At 39.5% G+C, this 25,289-nt stretch overlaps 2 protein-coding genes across 2 annotated transcripts; both read right to left on the bottom strand.

Moving 5' to 3' along the window:
- Window positions 1–3,521: 3,521 nt before the first annotated feature.
- Window positions 3,522–11,499, bottom strand: LOC121720038 (ELL-associated factor 1-like). The gene is made up of 7 exons (XM_042105870.1): window positions 11,486–11,499; window positions 6,144–6,345; window positions 5,793–5,960; window positions 5,530–5,567; window positions 4,906–4,989; window positions 4,572–4,627; window positions 3,522–4,229 (listed from the first exon to the last, which is right to left on the bottom strand). Exons 1-7 carry the CDS (start codon window positions 11,497–11,499, stop codon window positions 4,069–4,071), a joined length of 723 nt encoding a protein of 240 aa, XP_041961804.1. The 3' UTR covers window positions 3,522–4,068.
- Window positions 11,500–12,334: 835 nt separating this feature from the next.
- On the bottom strand, window positions 12,335–24,822 carry LOC121720036 (ELL-associated factor 1-like). Its single transcript, XM_042105869.1, has 7 exons — window positions 24,809–24,822; window positions 14,957–15,158; window positions 14,606–14,773; window positions 14,343–14,380; window positions 13,719–13,802; window positions 13,385–13,440; window positions 12,335–13,042 (listed from the first exon to the last, which is right to left on the bottom strand). Exons 1-7 carry the CDS (start codon window positions 24,820–24,822, stop codon window positions 12,882–12,884), a joined length of 723 nt encoding a protein of 240 aa, XP_041961803.1. The 3' UTR covers window positions 12,335–12,881.
- Between the last annotated feature and the right edge of the window lie 467 nt (window positions 24,823–25,289).

Below are 25,289 nucleotides of genomic sequence, written 5' to 3'. Positions count from 1 at the left end.
CATCTTTGTATGCTTTTGTTACGAAGAAAAAAACATTACAATGGGAGGAAGATCACGCGGTAACAGACTTACACTCCCATTAGATGTTTTGGTGCCACTCAGCAATTAAAGGTGCTCTAAGCGAAGTTGGGTAACGTCACTTATGTTGACGTTCAAACAAAACAGGGAGCTAGCCCACTACTCCCTCCCCCTCCCTCCCGTGCAAACTCTCTTAAACGTGCATCTCGTCGGTGATTGGCTAGAACAGTTTGTTCTGTGTTTATGGTCCATGCTGGACCAAGTTGTTTTTGTTGCCTGGGCTTTCCATAGAGACTGGGTTTTTTTACATTGTATTTGTAGCACAGCTAGCGAATGGTGAGGTGATGTTTACTGTATGTGACAAAAAATATTTTAGCTTAGAAACCGCGTAACATCGCTTATGCACCTTTAATGACCCACAATTTAAGAACAATATGTCAGTTTGTACATGCCTACTACATGTACTGAAATGGTAACACAAAATGGTCTGGTGAAATTATTAGGCTAATAATTAAATAATTATAATTATTAATGCAATTATATCTTTATATATTTTTAAAGCCAGAAAGAGCTTGGTAACGGAGTTACAGAAATTTAACATCACTTTTTTACCATAAAAGTCAACATATCGAACATGTGGTTCTCAAAATATCCGATGAAGACTTGTCATATGGAGTCAGAGTGGGCGGCATTTCTTTACCATTTTCTTTCTAATCTCAAAATATAACATTAAAAAACTCTTCTTCTTCTTCTAAATGTTTCTATACTTTTCCCCTATAATATGACCAAAGATTATCATCATTCAGAGCACAGGCAGCTAGCGGATGGTGAGGTGATGTTTGCTGTATGTGACAAAAAATGTTTTAGCTTAGAAACCGCGTAACATCGCTTATGCACCTTCAATGAATCTAAATTTAAGAACAATATGTAAGTTTGTATGTGCCTACATGTGCTGAAATGGTAACACACAATGGTCTGGTGAAATTAATAATGATTAATAATTAAATAATTATAATTATTAATTAAATTATATCGTTATATTATTTTAAAGCCAAAATGTCGGTAACAGAGTTACAGAAAATTATCACTTTTATACCATAAAAGTCAACATATCGAACATGTGGTTTTTAAAATATCTGATGAAGACTTGTCATATACTTTTTCCCTATAATATGACCAAAAATGTTTTGACATACTTCTAAGACATACTGTATATATGTTTTATAAGTCACAGAGTTACAAATGTTCCTATTGTTACAGTTTTTCTCGATCGTTTTGATACCTGTGTCAACTCTGACATCACATTCTCAAAACAGTTAACACCCGTGTCTGAACAAAAGCACTCTGGACAAAATGACACATTTTGCTTGCAAAAGGCTGTTACTCTCTCAAAACACTTAAAACATGCAGCAAAAGCAAATCTTGCCTTCAAACACTACAACTTGTTGCCAATTCAAAAACACTCTTTAATCAATCATTACACACTTGATAACAAAATGCAAAATCTAGTTCTCAAAATGAGCATTTTTGCTATGTCTGTTCCATTACTTTCTCATTTTTCTGGTATCAGAAAAAAACTGTGAAAAGAAAAAATGTACTGATTAAAAAAATAATTTATTCATTCCTCCCAAGATGTAACTGTCATTGACATGTATGACATATAGCAAACACCTAGCAAGATACTGTAAATTTCATTGAACTACAACTTTCATCGAAATAAACCTACAGCAAAACACTTTTTGTACTGTTTTCTCCACCAAATAGGCAATACAGTACTTTGTCTAAATGTGCATTAGATCCATACTTGCAAATAGCAACACAAAACAGACATGATTGAAGAATTGTGCAAAGGAGTTTCACACAGGTGTATCAGAGATTCAGACTTATGCAAGGAATCTATACCACCTGTGAAAAGATGTTTTCCTTTTGTTTAGCTTTTGAATGACACCTGTGCTAACTGTTTTGCAAAAGGGTGTGAGAAATGTGTGAACCCAATGAAAATGTGTGAACACATTCGCAAGAGATGACTTCTGCTGTGCAAAGAAAGTTGTCATGAAGACCAAGTGGGTTCCAGTTTACTTAAGCAGGTAAAAGCAATCGAGAAAACCTGTAAAACAAGATTTAATTGTGTAAATTGTTCCCAAAAATATATTAAATTATCATGTATTCATTAGTAGTATGCTTTATCATAATGAAAGAAAAAAACAGAAAGTAGATATTCTCTCCGTAAAAATAAATCATGCCTGTCAATTTGTTCCTATCCTCTACTCTTGCAACTCATGCTACGTGTAGGTAAGTGTGTGTGTGTGTGTGTGTGTGTGTGTGTGTGTGTGTGTGTGTGTGTGTGTGTGTGTGTGAGAGAGAGAGAGTGAGTGTGTGTGTGTGTGTGTGTGGGGGGGGGGGTAATATATTGTGTTTGGGGTATGTTTTGTGCTAGTTTATGAATAGGGGTTATGTGTGTGCCTGTGTGAGAGGTATGGTGTACAGTATGTGGGTAATGGGGTGTGTGTGTGGGGGGGGGGGGGGGGGGGGGGGTGCCTGTGTGTGTGTCCCCTACTGTGTGAGTGTCCCCTACCGGCAACCCTTCACTCAACACCACCATCTACAAGCCGATGGCGCACAGTCACTAGATGTACACGTAAAAATTAATTTACTTCATGGCCCCCATGGTTTCAGCGTGACCATACACATTTGGTGCTGTTCAGAACATCTCAGCCGAAGACAACTTTAACATTTTAACTTGAGAATATTTTCTATACTTGCATGACCATTTTCAAATAAAATATACTAAATCAAGTGTCCTACCAAGACGCTTTCTTTTGGAAATTATTTTAATTTTTAGGCTTAATGCCATGAGGGAGGAGAAAAACTGATTTTCATGGTAACAGAGTTATGGTGACGGAGTTACAGAACAGCATTTTAAAAGTTTCCTAAAAACCCTTTACATATATTTATTTTTTCTTTTTCATGTCAAAACCATAAAAAGGGAAATATGTATGACATAAAACAATAGAATAAGAAAAAAGTTGGTAATATATTTCACAATTACTTTCAGATAAATATGCTTTTCAAGATCACGAACCTCTAACACTTATTATCTTCAGAATGATTTAACTTTTGATCTACAGTAGGGTACATAGAAACAAACTTTACCCTGTTTTGTGAACTTTAACTGAATGGTAATCGTACAGATGTGTTTTGTAGCGATGTATAAAGTTGTACTTTTTAACCTAGATGTTAACATGCGTGTGATCTCCATGGGCACTGAGTTATTAGAATATGTTTTAGTCCCTCTCCCTCACCACCAGGGGGAGAAGTGACACTGTCTGCAATCTTGACGTCATAGTGAACCACTTTGCCCTCTCCCACTTTCAGTATCTCAGACAGAGGCAAAAGGATACATTGCCTAATATCACTGACTTTAAAGCTGCAAGGGTAATAGCATTAACAAGAAAACATATTGTTTGTTTATGATTACATCACACTCTGTAGAAAAACAGGCCTCAGGCACACAGTGTTTTTTAAGAATTAGGTGAATGTCCATTCAAGTGAGCAAGTATTTTGTCAGATGTTGAAATACCGAAGCATGGCATGTTTGCTTTTTGAATTATGTCTGTAATTTTCGCTGCTTTCATTCGTTTCTGAAACCTTTGCTTGTGCTTCTGATAATATGAGGTAGTGTCTTGGCTCAAAACATGTCAGATATCTATATCACTTGAATCACGTTCCTCCAAAACAAAAGTTTAAACGTATAATGCATAAATTAAAATCAGTTTCAGAACCATAATGTTCTATACAAAACAAGGATTTAACTATTTCCAGGCAACATTAGTTTGGTCATTTACATTTTATATGTTTACATTATATGTTTAAAATTTAGTCAGTCTGAACAGGTCAAATATATTCATAGCAGACATTCATATACACATATTATCGTTAATATATGTGTAATCTTTAGTCATGTGATAGTAATTGTTGCTTGTCTTTCAGTCCATGGTCCCTTCTAGTAGGAAGTACTGTAGCTCCTCTACGATGTTGTTAAAATGATTGTCAGGAGGACATGTGTTTCTGTCTAACCGTATGAGTCCCGAGTGCTTCACTCAATCTACCCTCCCTCTCACTTCTGTCCTCCGTCATTCCCCGCACTTTGTCCCTCTTCTTTCTCCCTGAGGATGAGGATGAGGATGCGGACCCTGACCAGGGCACATCATCTGTTAGAGAGAGAGAGAGAAATGGGGAGAGAGGGGGGGATTGAGAGAGAGAGAGAATGAGAGGGGGAGGGAGAGAGAGAGGGGGAGAGAGGGGGGATTGAGAGAGAGAGAGAGAGAGAGAGAGAGAGAGAGATAATGAGAGGGGGAGGGAGAGAGAGGGGATTGAGAGAGAGAGAGAAAAAGAAAGAGAGCAAGAGAGAGAGACATTAAATACAAACTGTTAACACTGTGACGTCCACTTCTGCCAGTAGATGACTCGATGACGTTGTGATGGTGAGCTATTCTAATATTATGTAGATCTGCTTCTGTCTGTATGGATGAGAGGTGGCCTGCTGTACTCACTGCTTTTGCCAGACTGGGAGGAGGATGGCCTGCTTGATTCAGAGTTTGAGTCTTCACTAAAGGGGGAAAAATAACCAATATTGTATTCAGCCAAAATAAGTGGTTATTTATTTGTTCAAATAATAAAATGATAAAACAAACTAAGTGGATGTGTGTTTATAGATAAAGTAAAGTAAGTGGGATTAATCGGAACCCTTTGTCCATGAAAGGGGCATGCAACATTTGAACCCCTGTCTGATCGTTTCTCAGTCAGCAAGGACCGTTTCTCAGATAGCAACCCAATGTTGTTATTTGTTTGTTTGTTTATTTGTTTGAATTCATAGGATCAACTCACTTGTGGGAGGGTGAACGGGTGTATGGGGCAGGAGAGCTCCCAGAATCCTCCCATCCTCCTCTGCAAGGCTCTTCCTGTTGGACTCTGAAACAAGTAAAACATGAGAGCTGTCTGAGGACGCAAACAAGAAATGTTCACCAGAGAAGACTGATGCAAGCAGCCAGCTCCAATTAAATAGTTTGGTTCCACAACGCTTTAAATCCATTTTTGAAAACATTAATAAGTCATGTTATTTAATTGTGTATTTCAGGTAATATCAATAAAATTGCAGTTCTGTCATTTTGATTGAGTAAAGATAAATCAAATAACAATACTCAACTACATTTCCACTGTCATTATTTGGAAAACAAAATTAAAGCAAATGATTAATGAAAATTCATTAAATTGGAGGATATAGCGTTTTGGAACCAAATTCTTCAATTGTGAGGCAATGTCTGATTCTACTTCCATAGAGATTAATTGCATTGCTCAAACTTGGTTTGCTTAACTTTTACAATTATACTGTATGTCCTTCATGTACTTCCTCGAAAGTCGCCTTTGTTATTAGCAACCTTACAGTCATGTACTCTCATTTCGTGTGAATCTATAACATTCAGGAAGTTCAAGGGATGATAAGGTTCTTACTTCATTGCTGATGACTTCCTGCTCTTATCGTTGCTCTGCTGATAGTGAGGAAAGTAAAAAAGTGATAAAATGCTTTTTTCAATTATTAATACTTCTTGACATTTCTATTTGTGTATTTGCAAAACATGGTAAAATGTGTAAGTTAAAAAAACAAAAACAAAACAAAAAAACACTAAGCAGTGCACAATATTGGAGGATATCAAAACACCACTTTTGCCTGACTAGAGATCTACCTACACAAGCATGCCATGTGAGAAACGTACCAGTCTGTTGTGTGAATGATTGGCACGTGCTTCTGCCATTGGGGACCGAGGTGGGAGTCGTGGGGAGGGGCATGGAGACGTGGCGGCAAGTTTTGGGGGCAGCGGAGGCGGCATGAGACTGGAGTCCACTGGTCTACTAGGGGTCTGATAGTCCTCCGATGATGCCTTCTGTGGAAATCAAAAGCCCATAGGTCCAACATGCATCAACTAACGAATTTCATTTGCAGAGTGATACTTACTTTTCATTTCCTGTGTTGTGCAAATTCTTATGCAAACCAAACTTGTAACTTCATTAGACTTTCACTTATTGTGTGGCTTTATTATTTATGTGTTTTTATAGGTTTGACAAACCTTTTTCATGGAGGCCAGCTTCTTCATCACTTGCTCCACATCCTCGTGGTCATCATCATCCTCATCCTCTGGCTCGCACGTGATGAACCCGCTGCCTTGGCCGGGCAGGTAAGGCTCGATGAGGACAGACTCGGTCCCTCGGATGTCACAGCGGCAGTATGGACAGGTGTGCCCATCTGACTTCTGCAGGAGGGGAAGGAAGCTGTCAGATCAACAACTAGGCCTCCAGTACAGGGCATTGGTGCAACTAGGCCTCCAGTATAGGGCAACTTGATAGGGCATCAAGTTTGCACAGGTAATACATTATATGGCAAATGAATTCAACTGGAAGACATTGCAGGTCTGCTATCGTTATTAGCACTAGTAGTATTTTGTAATCTTTAAAAAATATATATTGTACAGATATACAAGACACTTAACTATTACCAAGGCCAAAAAGGTGATTCCATTTATATATGTTAAAAAACAGTAGAAATGTGTCAACTGCACAAATGTCATATATTAGCTCATGGTGAGAGAGTGTCACAGTGATTCTACCATATTTTTTTTTCAGTAACAATAAACAGAGCTGTTTGCTTTGAAAGGTCTATTGCAAACCAAAGCAAATCGATGCAGTATACTGCTCATATGTACAGTATGTTTATACATGTTAAATTGTGAAATTGTCCCTCGATTCATATAATTTTACATTTTACAGGCCTCAGATGAGTAACGGGCCTGCACAATTACTAATCACATGGATGCTTCCTTAAGTTTCTTTGTGCCTGCCTTATGCTTACATTTTTTGTTTTGTTACTTTTAAAGAAGATTTCTGGTACAGACCTATAACAGCCAATGCGTGACCTGTTGCAAAATAATGGAAAATCTCCCCTTCGACTCAGAGGAGGACACACTCGACTGAGCTCACACAGGAAGCATGAAGCCACAGCTCAACCCAAATTGCCAAACAGCCCTCCAGATGCTAAGCACAACAATGAGCACACTACACTTGTCAGAATCACAGTCTGACAAAAGGGACAAACCCGCTGCATCAGGCCAGTATAAACTAGCGCTGAGGCCACTTCTGTGTTCCAATTTACATACTGTACTTACAGTACATAATATAAGTGCACAAGTGCATTGGCTTGTGCATTCATATAAGGTATTGTAAGTGCATTAGTATGCAAATTGGAACACAGTGTATGTCTTTTCAGAGAAAGAGTCCCTTTGCATAATGTAGTTTAAAGCAGATGCTTTACTGGTCCAAACAGACTTTTTGAAGTGCAAAGCAACCTGGTTAAGCATGCCCACTAATGAATTTAAGTCACTGGTGGGCCACAGAAAAGATTGCCTACATCACTTTGCATGCAGGACAGCTATTGTACTGTTATCTTCATTGATTTCAGATCTTTGATCTTACATGCTTCAGATCTGATTTCAGATCTTTGATCTTACAGGCAGGTACCTTGGAAATCCAGTGTTCTCGCGAGAGCACAATGGAATTGTCTCTGCGAGACACTCTGGCAAAGAGCAATGATGCACGTTACTTTTACCCCAACATTCCAGGAAACCAGCTAAACTGATGAAGACAGCGCTGCAACGTTGGAGGACAGTTCACATTGGTCCTAGTGTTATCCGATTGCGTCGAAGTCCGAAATAATTCAGAGTAAACATGGTCTAGTGTTATCCAATTGCGTGCAGTGAGATTTTTAAATGCATGCTTATTGCCGCCCCTCGAGTTGGGCCATTACATTGTTCTTTGCCAGACCCTTAATCTTTCTAGATTATCAGGGTCTGGATTTTCCATTCTAACAGGCAGGGGCGTAGCACAAGATCCTGAGCCCCTGCATAGGCAGTCCTGATGGGCCCCCATGTTCCTCAGCCCAGGTAAAATAAAATATATTCCAGACTTTTCAAGTGCCCCCTCTCCCCTTGGGCCCCTATAATCAGTAGTGGTTTTACCCCCAGTCCGACACCCCTGCTTACAGGCATGGAATAACAATATTCTGACACAAACCATTACAGTTTTTTACAATTGTTTACACACGTTTTCAAAACTCTGTGTCTATTTTTCAAAACTACACACACAAAACCCACAACTGCTCACACAAAAAGCAAAATGCCCCAAATCTCCAGCAAAATGACACACAACATTCAAAATGTCAAAAACACATGTTTAAAGCAAACATTCGCCTCACATTACAAACACTTTTGTCATAATATGACATTTTGGATACATCATGTACACACTGTTGCTCAAAACCTAAAGCTCTTCTGTCTTAGGCTTTCTATATGTATTTCCATACAAGAGTGAAAGTTACGGTATCAACAAAGAGAGGTTGAAATACACAGTAAAAATGCAAGCAATATTGAAACCAAAAATAGTGATTTTTCCCAAATAATTTGCTGTTGTGAATACAGTATTTTAAGAATACAGTGACCACCAGATGTACATGGAGTTTTGAAAACACTGATTTAGTTTTTTTCTAAAGACAAGTGTGTGTGGGGGGGAGGTCGTGTACAGTATGTATTCATAGGCCTATAGACCCTTTCAACTGCAGAAACAAACAATTCTACAGTAAGCGTTCCTAAGGCATTTCTGGAGGCACAGAAAAATGTATTGAGCTAATGGTACTGTAACATGGGGACAAACAAAAATAGAGTAAAAAGACAAATTTTACATAAAGTCAACTTTTTGTAGAACATTACTGTAAGCTAAAGTCCGATTACTGTAATTTTCAAAGTATCTGCATTGGTTCTGAATATTTCAACCGGATATCCTCTAGGAGCAGATTGAAAGGGTCTATACCTATATAGAGAGTATATCTATTCATAGACCTATACTAAGGCAATGATTGGATGGTGTTCAGTAAAGTAAAGAGTGTTTGCACATGTGAAGAGAAAGAGTGAAGCACTGGTGATTTAGTGTGGCATTTTGATGGGTTGTGTTTGAAGAACGAAATCAAGTTACTTCCTGTTAGATTTTTGTGTGTTAGGTAGAAAATTGTGTGTGGTGTTTTGCAAAATGTGTTTTAGTCAATTGAAAACTGAGTCAAACACTGAGAATTAGTGTATGGTTTTTACATTACATTACATTACATTACATTTGGCTGACGTTTTTTTAACCAAAGCGACTAACAACATGGTAAACAGTAAGTTTTAGAACAATTCTCACAATGTTTAGGACAGTTTAAAAAAACATTAGAGTACAGTAAGAATAAGTGTGTTTTTAACAGTTACTTGTCAGTTTAAAACGGCTGGTGAGTGCTAGGATCAGTAAGACTTGTTGTAAGAGTTGCTATGAGAGTAGATGTTCTCTAAAGAGCTGGGTCTTCAGGAGTTTTTTGAAAGTGGAGAAGGATGTCCCTGCCCTTGTAGGAACTGGCAGTGTGTTCCACCAACGAGGAACAACAGATGAGAAAAGTTTGGATTGGCTTGAGCGTACCGGTGGTAGAGCTAGACGTCGTTCGTCAGAGGAGCGCAGCGGTCTGGAGGTAGTGTAAGTCTGTATGAGGGCATTCAAGTAGGTGGGAGCAGAACCGGAGACTACTTTGTAGGCAAGCGTTAGAGACTTGAATTTGATGCGGGCCGCCATAGGTAGCCAGTGTAGCTGGATGAGCAGCGGGGTAACATGTGCCCTTTTGGGTTGGTTGTAGACCAGGCGCGCCGCCGCGTTCTGGATCATCTGAAGTGGTTTCACTGCGCAGAAGTTGGGTAGCATCTTGAGTCAAGTACGTCCTGATTTTCCGTATGTTGTAGAGTGCGAAACGGCATGACCGGGCGACTGAGGCAACATGATCTGAGAAGTTTAGTTGGATGTTTTGCAGATTTGGTGTCGGGTTATGATGTTTGGAGGACATGTTGTGAAAATTGTGTGACAAGCAAAGATTTAGTGTGTAAGCAGTTGAAAAAAACTGTAACCTGACTTCAGCTTGCCATGCACTAGCATAGGTAGCCTAATTACAGTTTTTCTCGATCGTTTTGATACCTGTGTCAACTCTGACATCACATTCTCAAAACAGTTAACACCCGTGTCTGAACAAAAGCACTCTGGACAAAATGACACATTTTGCTTGCAAAAGGCTGTTACTCTCTCAAAACACTTAAAACATGCAGCAAAAGCAAATCTTGCCTTCAAACACTACAACTTGTTGCCAATTCAAAAACACTCTTTAATCAATCATTACACACTTGATAACAAAATGCAAAATCTAGTTCTCAAAATGAGCATTTTTGCTATGTCTGTTCCATTACTTTCTCATTTTTCTGGTATCAGAAAAAAACTGTGAAAAGAAAAAATGTACTGATTAAAAAAATAATTTATTCATTCCTCCCAAGATGTAACTGTCATTGACATGTATGACATATAGCAAACACCTAGCAAGATACTGTAAATTTCATTGAACTACAACTTTCATCGAAATAAACCTACAGCAAAACACTTTTTGTACTGTTTTCTCCACCAAATAGGCAATACAGTACTTTGTCTAAATGTGCATTAGATCCATACTTGCAAATAGCAACACAAAACAGACATGATTGAAGAATTGTGCAAAGGAGTTTCACACAGGTGTATCAGAGATTCAGACTTATGCAAGGAATCTATACCACCTGTGAAAAGATGTTTTCCTTTTGTTTAGCTTTTGAATGACACCTGTGCTAACTGTTTTGCAAAAGGGTGTGAGAAATGTGTGAACCCAATGAAAATGTGTGAACACATTCGCAAGAGATGACTTCTGCTGTGCAAAGAAAGTTGTCATGAAGACCAAGTGGGTTCCAGTTTACTTAAGCAGGTAAAAGCAATCGAGAAAACCTGTAAAACAAGATTTAATTGTGTAAATTGTTCCCAAAAATATATTAAATTATCATGTATTCATTAGTAGTATGCTTTATCATAATGAAAGAAAAAAACAGAAAGTAGATATTCTCTCCGTAAAAATAAATCATGCCTGTCAATTTGTTCCTATCCTCTACTCTTGCAACTCATGCTACGTGTAGGTAAGTGTGTGTGTGTGTGTGTGTGTGTGTGTGTGTGTGTGTGTGTGTGTGTGTGTGTGTGTGTGTGAGAGAGAGAGAGTGAGTGTGTGTGTGTGTGTGTGTGGGGGGGGGGGGTAATATATTGTGTTTGGGGTATGTTTTGTGCTAGTTTATGAATAGGGGTTATGTGTGTGCCTGTGTGAGAGGTATGGTGTACAGTATGTGGGTAATGGGGTGTGTGTGTGGGGGGGGGGGGGGGGGGGGGGGTGCCTGTGTGTGTGTCCCCTACTGTGTGAGTGTCCCCTACCGGCAACCCTTCACTCAACACCACCATCTACAAGCCGATGGCGCACAGTCACTAGATGTACACGTAAAAATTAATTTACTTCATGGCCCCCATGGTTTCAGCGTGACCATACACATTTGGTGCTGTTCAGAACATCTCAGCCGAAGACAACTTTAACATTTTAACTTGAGAATATTTTCTATACTTGCATGACCATTTTCAAATAAAATATACTAAATCAAGTGTCCTACCAAGACGCTTTCTTTTGGAAATTATTTTAATTTTTAGGCTTAATGCCATGAGGGAGGAGAAAAACTGATTTTCATGGTAACAGAGTTATGGTGACGGAGTTACAGAACAGCATTTTAAAAGTTTCCTAAAAACCCTTTACATATATTTATTTTTTCTTTTTCATGTCAAAACCATAAAAAGGGAAATATGTATGACATAAAACAATAGAATAAGAAAAAAGTTGGTAATATATTTCACAATTACTTTCAGATAAATATGCTTTTCAAGATCACGAACCTCTAACACTTATTATCTTCAGAATGATTTAACTTTTGATCTACAGTAGGGTACATAGAAACAAACTTTACCCTGTTTTGTGAACTTTAACTGAATGGTAATCGTACAGATGTGTTTTGTAGCGATGTATAAAGTTGTACTTTTTAACCTAGATGTTAACATGCGTGTGATCTCCATGGGCACTGAGTTATTAGAATATGTTTTAGTCCCTCTCCCTCACCACCAGGGGGAGAAGTGACACTGTCTGCAATCTTGACGTCATAGTGAACCACTTTGCCCTCTCCCACTTTCAGTATCTCAGACAGAGGCAAAAGGATACATTGCCTAATATCACTGACTTTAAAGCTGCAAGGGTAATAGCATTAACAAGAAAACATATTGTTTGTTTATGATTACATCACACTCTGTAGAAAAACAGGCCTCAGGCACACAGTGTTTTTTAAGAATTAGGTGAATGTCCATTCAAGTGAGCAAGTATTTTGTCAGATGTTGAAATACCGAAGCATGGCATGTTTGCTTTTTGAATTATGTCTGTAATTTTCGCTGCTTTCATTCGTTTCTGAAACCTTTGCTTGTGCTTCTGATAATATGAGGTAGTGTCTTGGCTCAAAACATGTCAGATATCTATATCACTTGAATCACGTTCCTCCAAAACAAAAGTTTAAACGTATAATGCATAAATTAAAATCAGTTTCAGAACCATAATGTTCTATACAAAACAAGGATTTAACTATTTCCAGGCAACATTAGTTTGGTCATTTACATTTTATATGTTTACATTATATGTTTAAAATTTAGTCAGTCTGAACAGGTCAAATATATTCATAGCAGACATTCATATACACATATTATCGTTAATATATGTGTAATCTTTAGTCATGTGATAGTAATTGTTGCTTGTCTTTCAGTCCATGGTCCCTTCTAGTAGGAAGTACTGTAGCTCCTCTACGATGTTGTTAAAATGATTGTCAGGAGGACATGTGTTTCTGTCTAACCGTATGAGTCCCGAGTGCTTCACTCAATCTACCCTCCCTCTCACTTCTGTCCTCCGTCATTCCCCGCACTTTGTCCCTCTTCTTTCTCCCTGAGGATGAGGATGAGGATGCGGACCCTGACCAGGGCACATCATCTGTTAGAGAGAGAGAGAGAAATGGGGAGAGAGGGGGGGATTGAGAGAGAGAGAGAATGAGAGGGGGAGGGAGAGAGAGAGGGGGAGAGAGGGGGGATTGAGAGAGAGAGAGAGAGAGAGAGAGAGAGAGAGATAATGAGAGGGGGAGGGAGAGAGAGGGGATTGAGAGAGAGAGAGAAAAAGAAAGAGAGCAAGAGAGAGAGACATTAAATACAAACTGTTAACACTGTGACGTCCACTTCTGCCAGTAGATGACTCGATGACGTTGTGATGGTGAGCTATTCTAATATTATGTAGATCTGCTTCTGTCTGTATGGATGAGAGGTGGCCTGCTGTACTCACTGCTTTTGCCAGACTGGGAGGAGGATGGCCTGCTTGATTCAGAGTTTGAGTCTTCACTAAAGGGGGAAAAATAACCAATATTGTATTCAGCCAAAATAAGTGGTTATTTATTTGTTCAAATAATAAAATGATAAAACAAACTAAGTGGATGTGTGTTTATAGATAAAGTAAAGTAAGTGGGATTAATCGGAACCCTTTGTCCATGAAAGGGGCATGCAACATTTGAACCCCTGTCTGATCGTTTCTCAGTCAGCAAGGACCGTTTCTCAGATAGCAACCCAATGTTGTTATTTGTTTGTTTGTTTATTTGTTTGAATTCATAGGATCAACTCACTTGTGGGAGGGTGAACGGGTGTATGGGGCAGGAGAGCTCCCAGAATCCTCCCATCCTCCTCTGCAAGGCTCTTCCTGTTGGACTCTGAAACAAGTAAAACATGAGAGCTGTCTGAGGACGCAAACAAGAAATGTTCACCAGAGAAGACTGATGCAAGCAGCCAGCTCCAATTAAATAGTTTGGTTCCACAACGCTTTAAATCCATTTTTGAAAACATTAATAAGTCATGTTATTTAATTGTGTATTTCAGGTAATATCAATAAAATTGCAGTTCTGTCATTTTGATTGAGTAAAGATAAATCAAATAACAATACTCAACTACATTTCCACTGTCATTATTTGGAAAACAAAATTAAAGCAAATGATTAATGAAAATTCATTAAATTGGAGGATATAGCGTTTTGGAACCAAATTCTTCAATTGTGAGGCAATGTCTGATTCTACTTCCATAGAGATTAATTGCATTGCTCAAACTTGGTTTGCTTAACTTTTACAATTATACTGTATGTCCTTCATGTACTTCCTCGAAAGTCGCCTTTGTTATTAGCAACCTTACAGTCATGTACTCTCATTTCGTGTGAATCTATAACATTCAGGAAGTTCAAGGGATGATAAGGTTCTTACTTCATTGCTGATGACTTCCTGCTCTTATCGTTGCTCTGCTGATAGTGAGGAAAGTAAAAAAGTGATAAAATGCTTTTTTCAATTATTAATACTTCTTGACATTTCTATTTGTGTATTTGCAAAACATGGTAAAATGTGTAAGTTAAAAAAACAAAAACAAAACAAAAAAACACTAAGCAGTGCACAATATTGGAGGATATCAAAACACCACTTTTGCCTGACTAGAGATCTACCTACACAAGCATGCCATGTGAGAAACGTACCAGTCTGTTGTGTGAATGATTGGCACGTGCTTCTGCCATTGGGGACCGAGGTGGGAGTCGTGGGGAGGGGCATGGAGACGTGGCGGCAAGTTTTGGGGGCAGCGGAGGCGGCATGAGACTGGAGTCCACTGGTCTACTAGGGGTCTGATAGTCCTCCGATGATGCCTTCTGTGGAAATCAAAAGCCCATAGGTCCAACATGCATCAACTAACGAATTTCATTTGCAGAGTGATACTTACTTTTCATTTCCTGTGTTGTGCAAATTCTTATGCAAACCAAACTTGTAACTTCATTAGACTTTCACTTATTGTGTGGCTTTATTATTTATGTGTTTTTATAGGTTTGACAAACCTTTTTCATGGAGGCCAGCTTCTTCATCACTTGCTCCACATCCTCGTGGTCATCATCATCCTCATCCTCTGGCTCGCACGTGATGAACCCGCTGCCTTGGCCGGGCAGGTAAGGCTCGATGAGGACAGACTCGGTCCCTCGGATGTCACAGCGGCAGTATGGACAGGTGTGCCCATCTGACTTCTGCAGGAGGGGAAGGAAGCTGTCAGATCAACAACTAGGCCTCCAGTACAGGGCATTGGTGCAACTAGGCCTCCAGTATAGGGCAACTTGATAGGGCATCAAGTTTGCACAGGTAATACATTATATGGCAAATGAATTCAACTGGAAGACATTGCAGGTCTGCTATCGTTATTAGCACTAGTAGTATTTTGTAATCTTTAAAAAATATATATTGTACAGATATACAAGACACTTAACTATTACCAAGGCCAAAAAGGTGATTCCATTTATATATGTTAAAAAACAGTAGAAATGTGTCAACTGCACAAATGTCATATATTAGCTCATGGTGAGAGAGTGTCACAGTGATTCTACCATATTTTTTTTTCAGTAACAATAAACAGAGCTGTTTGCTTTGAAAGGTCTATTGCAAACCAAAGCAAATCGATGCAGTATACTGCTCATATGTACAGTATGTTTATACATGTTAAATTGTGAAATTGTCCCTCGATTCATATAATTTTACATTTTACAGGCCTCAGATGAGTAACGGGCCTGCACAATTACTAATCACATGGATGCTTCCTTAAGTTTCTTTGTGCCTGCCTTATGCTTACATTTTTTGTTTTGTTACTTTTAAAGAAGATTTCTGGTACAGACCTATAACAGCCAATGCGTGACCTGTTGCAAAATAATGGAAAATCTCCCCTTCGACTCAGAGGAGGACACACTCGACTGAGCTCACACAGGAAGCATGAAGCCACAGCTCAACCCAAATTGCCAAACAGCCCTCCAGATGCTAAGCACAACAATGAGCACACTACACTTGTCAGAATCACAGTCTGACAAAAGGGACAAACCCGCTGCATCAGGCCAGTATAAACTAGCGCTGAGGCCACTTCTGTGTTCCAATTTACATACTGTACTTACAGTACATAATATAAGTGCACAAGTGCATTGGCTTGTGCATTCATATAAGGTATTGTAAGTGCATTAGTATGCAAATTGGAACACAGTGTATGTCTTTTCAGAGAAAGAGTCCCTTTGCATAATGTAGTTTAAAGCAGATGCTTTACTGGTCCAAACAGACTTTTTGAAGTGCAAAGCAACCTGGTTAAGCATGCCCACTAATGAATTTAAGTCACTGGTGGGCCACAGAAAAGATTGCCTACATCACTTTGCATGCAGGACAGCTATTGTACTGTTATCTTCATTGATTTCAGATCTTTGATCTTACATGCTTCAGATCTGATTTCAGATCTTTGATCTTACAGGCAGGTACCTTGGAAATCCAGTGTTCTCGCGAGAGCACAATGGAATTGTCTCTGCGAGACACTCTGGCAAAGAGCAATGATGCACGTTACTTTTACCCCAACATTCCAGGAAACCAGCTAAACTGATGAAGACAGCGCTGCAACGTTGGAGGACAGTTCACATTGGTCCTAGTGTTATCCGATTGCGTCGAAGTCCGAAATAATTCAGAGTAAACATGGTCTAGTGTTATCCAATTGCGTGCAGTGAGATTTTTAAATGCATGCTTATTGCCGCCCCTCGAGTTGGGCCATTACATTGTTCTTTGCCAGACCCTTAATCTTTCTAGATTATCAGGGTCTGGATTTTCCATTCTAACAGGCAGGGGCGTAGCACAAGATCCTGAGCCCCTGCATAGGCAGTCCTGATGGGCCCCCATGTTCCTCAGCCCAGGTAAAATAAAATATATTCCAGACTTTTCAAGTGCCCCCTCTCCCCTTGGGCCCCTATAATCAGTAGTGGTTTTACCCCCAGTCCGACACCCCTGCTTACAGGCATGGAATAACAATATTCTGACACAAACCATTACAGTTTTTTACAATTGTTTACACACGTTTTCAAAACTCTGTGTCTATTTTTCAAAACTACACACACAAAACCCACAACTGCTCACACAAAAAGCAAAATGCCCCAAATCTCCAGCAAAATGACACACAACATTCAAAATGTCAAAAACACATGTTTAAAGCAAACATTCGCCTCACATTACAAACACTTTTGTCATAATATGACATTTTGGATACATCATGTACACACTGTTGCTCAAAACCTAAAGCTCTTCTGTCTTAGGCTTTCTATATGTATTTCCATACAAGAGTGAAAGTTACGGTATCAACAAAGAGAGGTTGAAATACACAGTAAAAATGCAAGCAATATTGAAACCAAAAATAGTGATTTTTCCCAAATAATTTGCTGTTGTGAATACAGTATTTTAAGAATACAGTGACCACCAGATGTACATGGAGTTTTGAAAACACTGATTTAGTTTTTTTCTAAAGACAAGTGTGTGTGGGGGGGAGGTCGTGTACAGTATGTATTCATAGGCCTATAGACCCTTTCAACTGCAGAAACAAACAATTCTACAGTAAGCGTTCCTAAGGCATTTCTGGAGGCACAGAAAAATGTATTGAGCTAATGGTACTGTAACATGGGGACAAACAAAAATAGAGTAAAAAGACAAATTTTACATAAAGTCAACTTTTTGTAGAACATTACTGTAAGCTAAACGTTTAAAAAACAGTTGACACCGGCGAGCCCTCGCCGCGACACGATGCCTCCCCTCAGCTGTGCACCAGGCTGCGACTCATGCGTCCTTCTCAGCGAAAAGATAGTGGAACTCGAAGCCAGAATAGCGACCCTCCATCAGATTGAGAAGGATGAACAGTTCCTCGACACCATTCTCTCCGTAAGTAACGTTACCTCTCTTACACACACAAATGCCAGATGCCCTGATTTCACTCTGTCCTCCAATACTTTAACCATGCCATGCACTAATGCAACTTCTGTCCCTGTTGCCTCTCCCCGGCCTCTGCTGAGAACCAACCCTGCTCTGCTGGCCAGCTCCACTCCACACCAGCCTGAGCCATGGCGTAGAAGCAAGCATCACAAGCACGGCAGACGGTCCGGACGGCACTCAGGCCCAGCCCAACCTATACGACTGGAAAATCGCTATGCCATTCTGACCGAGGATGAGGAGCCCCTCCAGCCCCGAGACAACCATCCTGGTCCCTCCTCAAAGTCGGCGCCCCCCCGACCCCCTCCTCCCCGGACCTCATCAACCTCCACCCTGGTCATCGGCAGTTCCATGGTTAGAGACCTCTGCATTCCCCCATCATGTAGCGGTCCCTCCAAGGTCTACTGCTTCCCTGGTGCCAAGGTCCTTGACATCCAGCAGAAACTCCCAAGCATCCTGGCCCGCCACACCAAGGTCAACAACATCATCGTACACGTGGGCACGAACGACATCAGAGATAAGCAGTCAGTAGCACTGCAGGAAAACTACAAAACTCTCATCACCACTCTGATGGGCACAGAAAAACGCTTTGTCATCTCTGGGCCTCTCCCTACCTACAGAAAAGGTGCTGAGAGATGGTCCAGACTGTTCGATCTCCACACCTGGCTCAAACGCTACTGCGCTTCCCTAAGCATCCCCTATGTCAACAACTGGGGCTTGTTCTGGGAGAGGCCCAGTATGCTGAAGCGTGATGGTCTCCACCCAAACCAACATGGAGCCAGGCTACTCTCTGACAACATAGCGTCCACACTGAGACATTGACATTCTGTAGAAAATATTACAGATTCACGCCCCCCAGGTATTGATTCGAATGGCATTATACATGTGGATGAGTCTGAGAATGTTTTCTGCAGGGTAACATACAATACTACTACCATAGATCAAGCTGTGTCATGCAATAGCATGACTTATGCTTATAGTTCTATTCCAACGTTGATTTCTACCCAACGTATAGTAAAAAGAAAAGACAAATTTAAAACCAGAAACCTAACAAATATTCTTTCCATACCTCAGCATATTCCTCAAAAGCCAGAGGCATTTTCAGCTAACATGGGTTTACTAAATATAGGTGCACTTACTACCAAAACCTTTGCAATCAATGATTTTATTAGTGAAAAAAAATTGGATTTTCTGTTTCTTGTTGAAACCTGGCTGACTTCAGACAGCGAAGCTGTTCTCGTTGAGACTTGTCCCCCAAATTATAATTTCTTCCACTCAATTAGACAAGGCAAACGAGGTGGTGGAATTGCCTCCATTCTCTCAAACAAATATAGTTGCACACGAGTCAACTTTGGCGAATTCGCTTCCTTTGAGTATATTGCCCTCACTCTGAAGGCTGACCCAGCTGTACTTCTATTAACCTTATACCGCCCTCCTAAACTATGGACTGGCTTTCTCGACCAGTTTTCTGAACTTATGTCGCTCATCATCACTAGCTATGATCGGATAATTGTAAATGGCGACTTCAATATTCATGTCAATAAGACAACTGATGCTAAAGCCAGTAAGTTCCTTAATGTGTTGGACAGTTTAGAGCTAAAGCAGCATGTTACAGGACCCACCCACAACCTTGGCAACACCCTCGATCTAGTCATTTCCAGAGGGATAGAAGTCACAGACTTATCAGTAAATGATATAAATATGTCTGATCATCATTGTGTATCTTTTAATATTGTACTACATACTCCAAAAATTCATCCCGAAATTGCAATCAAATCGCGACTCTTGGACATTAGAGCAGAACAGCAGTTCATAGCTCTTATAGACTCCATAAATTTAGATATTTTACATCATCCCATTGATCAAATGGTAGAGGCTCTTAATCGTGAATTAGGCGCTCTGCTTGACAGAGTGGCACCCTTAAAGACTAAAAAAAGGCCCTGTAGCAAACTGACACCTTGGATGAACGAAAATATCCATGATCTAAAAAGATCATGTAGGAAAGCTGAGAGAACATGGAGAAAAACTAAGTTACAGGTTCACCGTGCCATTCTAAAAGAAAAAATTGCAAATTATAATAGAGCTATTCGGAATGAGAGGAGGAACCACTTCTCTAAGGTAATTGCTGAAAACAGTGGAAACTCTAGGGTGTTGTTCTCTACCATTGATAGGCTATTGCATCAAACACCTTTTGATACACTCAGTCAGGCATCCTCTCTAAGATGCGAAGAATTTGCAGACTTCTTCAAAAACAAAGTCATTTCTATAAGGGAGGCTATTGGTAACATAAGTAATATGTTTGATAGTACACCCAAAAACAGCCCCCCAAAATTAAGGTCCTTTAGCACTATTACTCAATCTGAGCTTGGTAAAATTATAACTCAAACCGGCTCCTCAACATGTGTTTTAGATCCAATCCCTACTACATTCCTCAAAAAAGTATATGATGGCTTAGCTCCCTTTTTTCTCAAGGTAATAAATACCTCATTAGAAACAGGTATATTTCCAACTGCTTTTAAAACCGCTGTTGTGAAACCTTTACTTAAAAAGTCAAATCTTGACCATACCAATCTGAGCAACTACAGGCCTATATCAAATCTATCGTTTTTGAGCAAAGTACTTGAAAAAGTTGTTTGTAATCAGTTAAATACCTTCCTCAACGAAAACAGTATCCTTGAAAAATTCCAATCAGGTTTTAGATCAAATCACAGCACAGAAACGGCTCTAGTAAAGATAGTCAATGATCTCAGACTAGCTACCGACTCAAACAAAGTCTCAATCCTTATTCTTCTGGATTTGAGTGCGGCATTTGACACCATTGATCATAGTATCCTAATTCACCGCCTTGCGAAGTGGGTGGGTCTCTCTGATAATGCTCTAAACTGGTTTCAAACCTACATTACTGGCAGAGATTTTTATATCAGTCTAGGAGATCATGTATCTGAAAAACATGACTTGCCTTTTGGTGTGGCCCAGGGGAGCTGCCTTGGTCCCCTGCTATTTTCTCTATATATGCTTCCATTGGGAAACGTCATAAGTCAGCATAATGTAAACTTCCACAGCTACGCAGATGATACCCAATTGTATCTTTCTGTGGAGCCAACTAACCCAGATGGCCTTTGCTCCCTCACTGCATGCCTAACCTCCATTAATCAGTGGATGAGCAAAAACTTTTTGAAACTAAATGATGACAAAACAGAGGTACTTCTGGTTGGACCAAAACTAAAGCGAGATATTATTCTTAGTAATCTGGGGAACTTGGCACACCAGGTCAAACCAAAAGTAACAAGCCTCGGTGTCATCTTAGATGCAGAGTTAAGTTTTAAGCCCCATATCAGTAAAGTTACTCAGACAGCCTATTTCCACTTGAGAAACATTGCCAAAGTGCGGCCCTTTTTAACTCAACAAGATGCAGAAAAACTAATTCACGCCTTTATCACTAGCAGGTTAGACTACTGCAATGCACTTTTCACTGGTCTTCCCAAAAAACATCTAAAGAAATTGGCACTCATACAGAACTCTGCGGCTAGACTTTTAACTAAGACTAAGAAGAGAGAACACATCACCCCTGTGTTGGCTGAACTGCACTGGCTCCCTATTTCCTATAGAATTGATTTTAAGGTTATGTTAATTACTTACAAAGCTCTGAATGGCATAGCACCTTCATATATCTCTGAGCTTTTAATATCTTATCAACCACAAAGGAAACTTAGATCATCCAATTCTAATCTTTTAATCGTACCCAAAGTGCTCCACAAACAAAGTGGAGAAGCTGCGTTTATCTATTATGCCCCCAAACTATGGAACACCCTGCCTCTGTACATCAAGCAGGCGAGTTCAGTAAATATTTTTAAAAAAGATCTGAAAACATACCTGTACAGGAAAGCTTTTAGTTAACTCATCTTATCCTGTAGACTACATTTTCAGATTATTCTACATCTGCTACTATTGGAGGGCGCAGCCAGCCAGAAGCAGATGGGCTCCCCCTATTAAGTCAGGTTCTGCTCAAGGTTTCTTCCTGGAATATGGGAGTTTTTCCTTGCCACAGTTGCCATATGGCGTGCTTGTGGGGGGTAAGAGGGTTAAGGCTGCCAGTCTTATGACGTCATTTTCTATATTTTTGATATGTTGCTGAGTATAACATAAACAGCAAAGAAAAGTGATTGATAATGACTGACTGACTATTATTGTGTTACATGCTTCAAATGTAAAGCACTTTGAGCTGCATTCTGTGTATGAAAGGTGCTATACAAATAAAGCTTTATTATTATTATTATTATTATAAAGTCCGATTACTGTAATTTTCAAAGTATCTGCATTGGTTCTGAATATTTCAACCGGATATCCTCTAGGAGCAGATTGAAAGGGTCTATACCTATATAGAGAGTATATCTATTCATAGACCTATACTAAGGCAATGATTGGATGGTGTTCAGTAAAGTAAAGAGTGTTTGCACATGTGAAGAGAAAGAGTGAAGCACTGGTGATTTAGTGTGGCATTTTGATGGGTTGTGTTTGAAGAACGAAATCAAGTTACTTCCTGTTAGATTTTTGTGTGTTAGGTAGAAAATTGTGTGTGGTGTTTTGCAAAATGTGTTTTAGTCAATTGAAAACTGAGTCAAACACTGAGAATTAGTGTATGGTTTTTACATTACATTACATTACATTACATTTGGCTGACGTTTTTTTAACCAAAGCGACTAACAACATGGTAAACAGTAAGTTTTAGAACAATTCTCACAATGTTTAGGACAGTTTAAAAAAACATTAGAGTACAGTAAGAATAAGTGTGTTTTTAACAGTTACTTGTCAGTTTAAAACGGCTGGTGAGTGCTAGGATCAGTAAGACTTGTTGTAAGAGTTGCTATGAGAGTAGATGTTCTCTAAAGAGCTGGGTCTTCAGGAGTTTTTTGAAAGTGGAGAAGGATGTCCCTGCCCTTGTAGGAACTGGCAGTGTGTTCCACCAACGAGGAACAACAGATGAGAAAAGTTTGGATTGGCTTGAGCGTACCGGTGGTAGAGCTAGACGTCGTTCGTCAGAGGAGCGCAGCGGTCTGGAGGTAGTGTAAGTCTGTATGAGGGCATTCAAGTAGGTGGGAGCAGAACCGGAGACTACTTTGTAGGCAAGCGTTAGAGACTTGAATTTGATGCGGGCCGCCATAGGTAGCCAGTGTAGCTGGATGAGCAGCGGGGTAACATGTGCCCTTTTGGGTTGGTTGTAGACCAGGCGCGCCGCCGCGTTCTGGATCATCTGAAGTGGTTTCACTGCGCAGAAGTTGGGTAGCATCTTGAGTCAAGTACGTCCTGATTTTCCGTATGTTGTAGAGTGCGAAACGGCATGACCGGGCGACTGAGGCAACATGATCTGAGAAGTTTAGTTGGATGTTTTGCAGATTTGGTGTCGGGTTATGATGTTTGGAGGACATGTTGTGAAAATTGTGTGACAAGCAAAGATTTAGTGTGTAAGCAGTTGAAAAAAACTGTAACCTGACTTCAGCTTGCCATGCACTAGCATAGGTAGCCTAATTACAGTTTTTCTCGATCGTTTTGATACCTGTGTCAACTCTGACATCACATTCTCAAAACAGTTAACACCCGTGTCTGAACAAAAGCACTCTGGACAAAATGACACATTTTGCTTGCAAAAGGCTGTTACTCTCTCAAAACACTTAAAACATGCAGCAAAAGCAAATCTTGCCTTCAAACACTACAACTTGTTGCCAATTCAAAAACACTCTTTAATCAATCATTACACACTTGATAACAAAATGCAAAATCTAGTTCTCAAAATGAGCATTTTTGCTATGTCTGTTCCATTACTTTCTCATTTTTCTGGTATCAGAAAAAAACTGTGAAAAGAAAAAATGTACTGATTAAAAAAATAATTTATTCATTCCTCCCAAGATGTAACTGTCATTGACATGTATGACATATAGCAAACACCTAGCAAGATACTGTAAATTTCATTGAACTACAACTTTCATCGAAATAAACCTACAGCAAAACACTTTTTGTACTGTTTTCTCCACCAAATAGGCAATACAGTACTTTGTCTAAATGTGCATTAGATCCATACTTGCAAATAGCAACACAAAACAGACATGATTGAAGAATTGTGCAAAGGAGTTTCACACAGGTGTATCAGAGATTCAGACTTATGCAAGGAATCTATACCACCTGTGAAAAGATGTTTTCCTTTTGTTTAGCTTTTGAATGACACCTGTGCTAACTGTTTTGCAAAAGGGTGTGAGAAATGTGTGAACCCAATGAAAATGTGTGAACACATTCGCAAGAGATGACTTCTGCTGTGCAAAGAAAGTTGTCATGAAGACCAAGTGGGTTCCAGTTTACTTAAGCAGGTAAAAGCAATCGAGAAAACCTGTAAAACAAGATTTAATTGTGTAAATTGTTCCCAAAAATATATTAAATTATCATGTATTCATTAGTAGTATGCTTTATCATAATGAAAGAAAAAAACAGAAAGTAGATATTCTCTCCGTAAAAATAAATCATGCCTGTCAATTTGTTCCTATCCTCTACTCTTGCAACTCATGCTACGTGTAGGTAAGTGTGTGTGTGTGTGTGTGTGTGTGTGTGTGTGTGTGTGTGTGTGTGTGTGTGTGTGTGTGAGAGAGAGAGAGTGAGTGTGTGTGTGTGTGTGTGTGGGGGGGGGGGTAATATATTGTGTTTGGGGTATGTTTTGTGCTAGTTTATGAATAGGGGTTATGTGTGTGCCTGTGTGAGAGGTATGGTGTACAGTATGTGGGTAATGGGGTGTGTGTGTGGGGGGGGGGGGGGGGGGGGGGGTGCCTGTGTGTGTGTCCCCTACTGTGTGAGTGTCCCCTACCGGCAACCCTTCACTCAACACCACCATCTACAAGCCGATGGCGCACAGTCACTAGATGTACACGTAAAAATTAATTTACTTCATGGCCCCCATGGTTTCAGCGTGACCATACACATTTGGTGCTGTTCAGAACATCTCAGCCGAAGACAACTTTAACATTTTAACTTGAGAATATTTTCTATACTTGCATGACCATTTTCAAATAAAATATACTAAATCAAGTGTCCTACCAAGACGCTTTCTTTTGGAAATTATTTTAATTTTTAGGCTTAATGCCATGAGGGAGGAGAAAAACTGATTTTCATGGTAACAGAGTTATGGTGACGGAGTTACAGAACAGCATTTTAAAAGTTTCCTAAAAACCCTTTACATATATTTATTTTTTCTTTTTCATGTCAAAACCATAAAAAGGGAAATATGTATGACATAAAACAATAGAATAAGAAAAAAGTTGGTAATATATTTCACAATTACTTTCAGATAAATATGCTTTTCAAGATCACGAACCTCTAACACTTATTATCTTCAGAATGATTTAACTTTTGATCTACAGTAGGGTA

Source organism: Alosa sapidissima, chromosome 10, assembly GCF_018492685.1.
Source record: "Alosa sapidissima isolate fAloSap1 chromosome 10, fAloSap1.pri, whole genome shotgun sequence".
In the NCBI taxonomy this organism is placed as follows: Eukaryota; Metazoa; Chordata; class Actinopteri; order Clupeiformes; family Clupeidae; genus Alosa; species Alosa sapidissima.
This window is presented reverse-complemented; position numbering and strand designations above follow the sequence as displayed.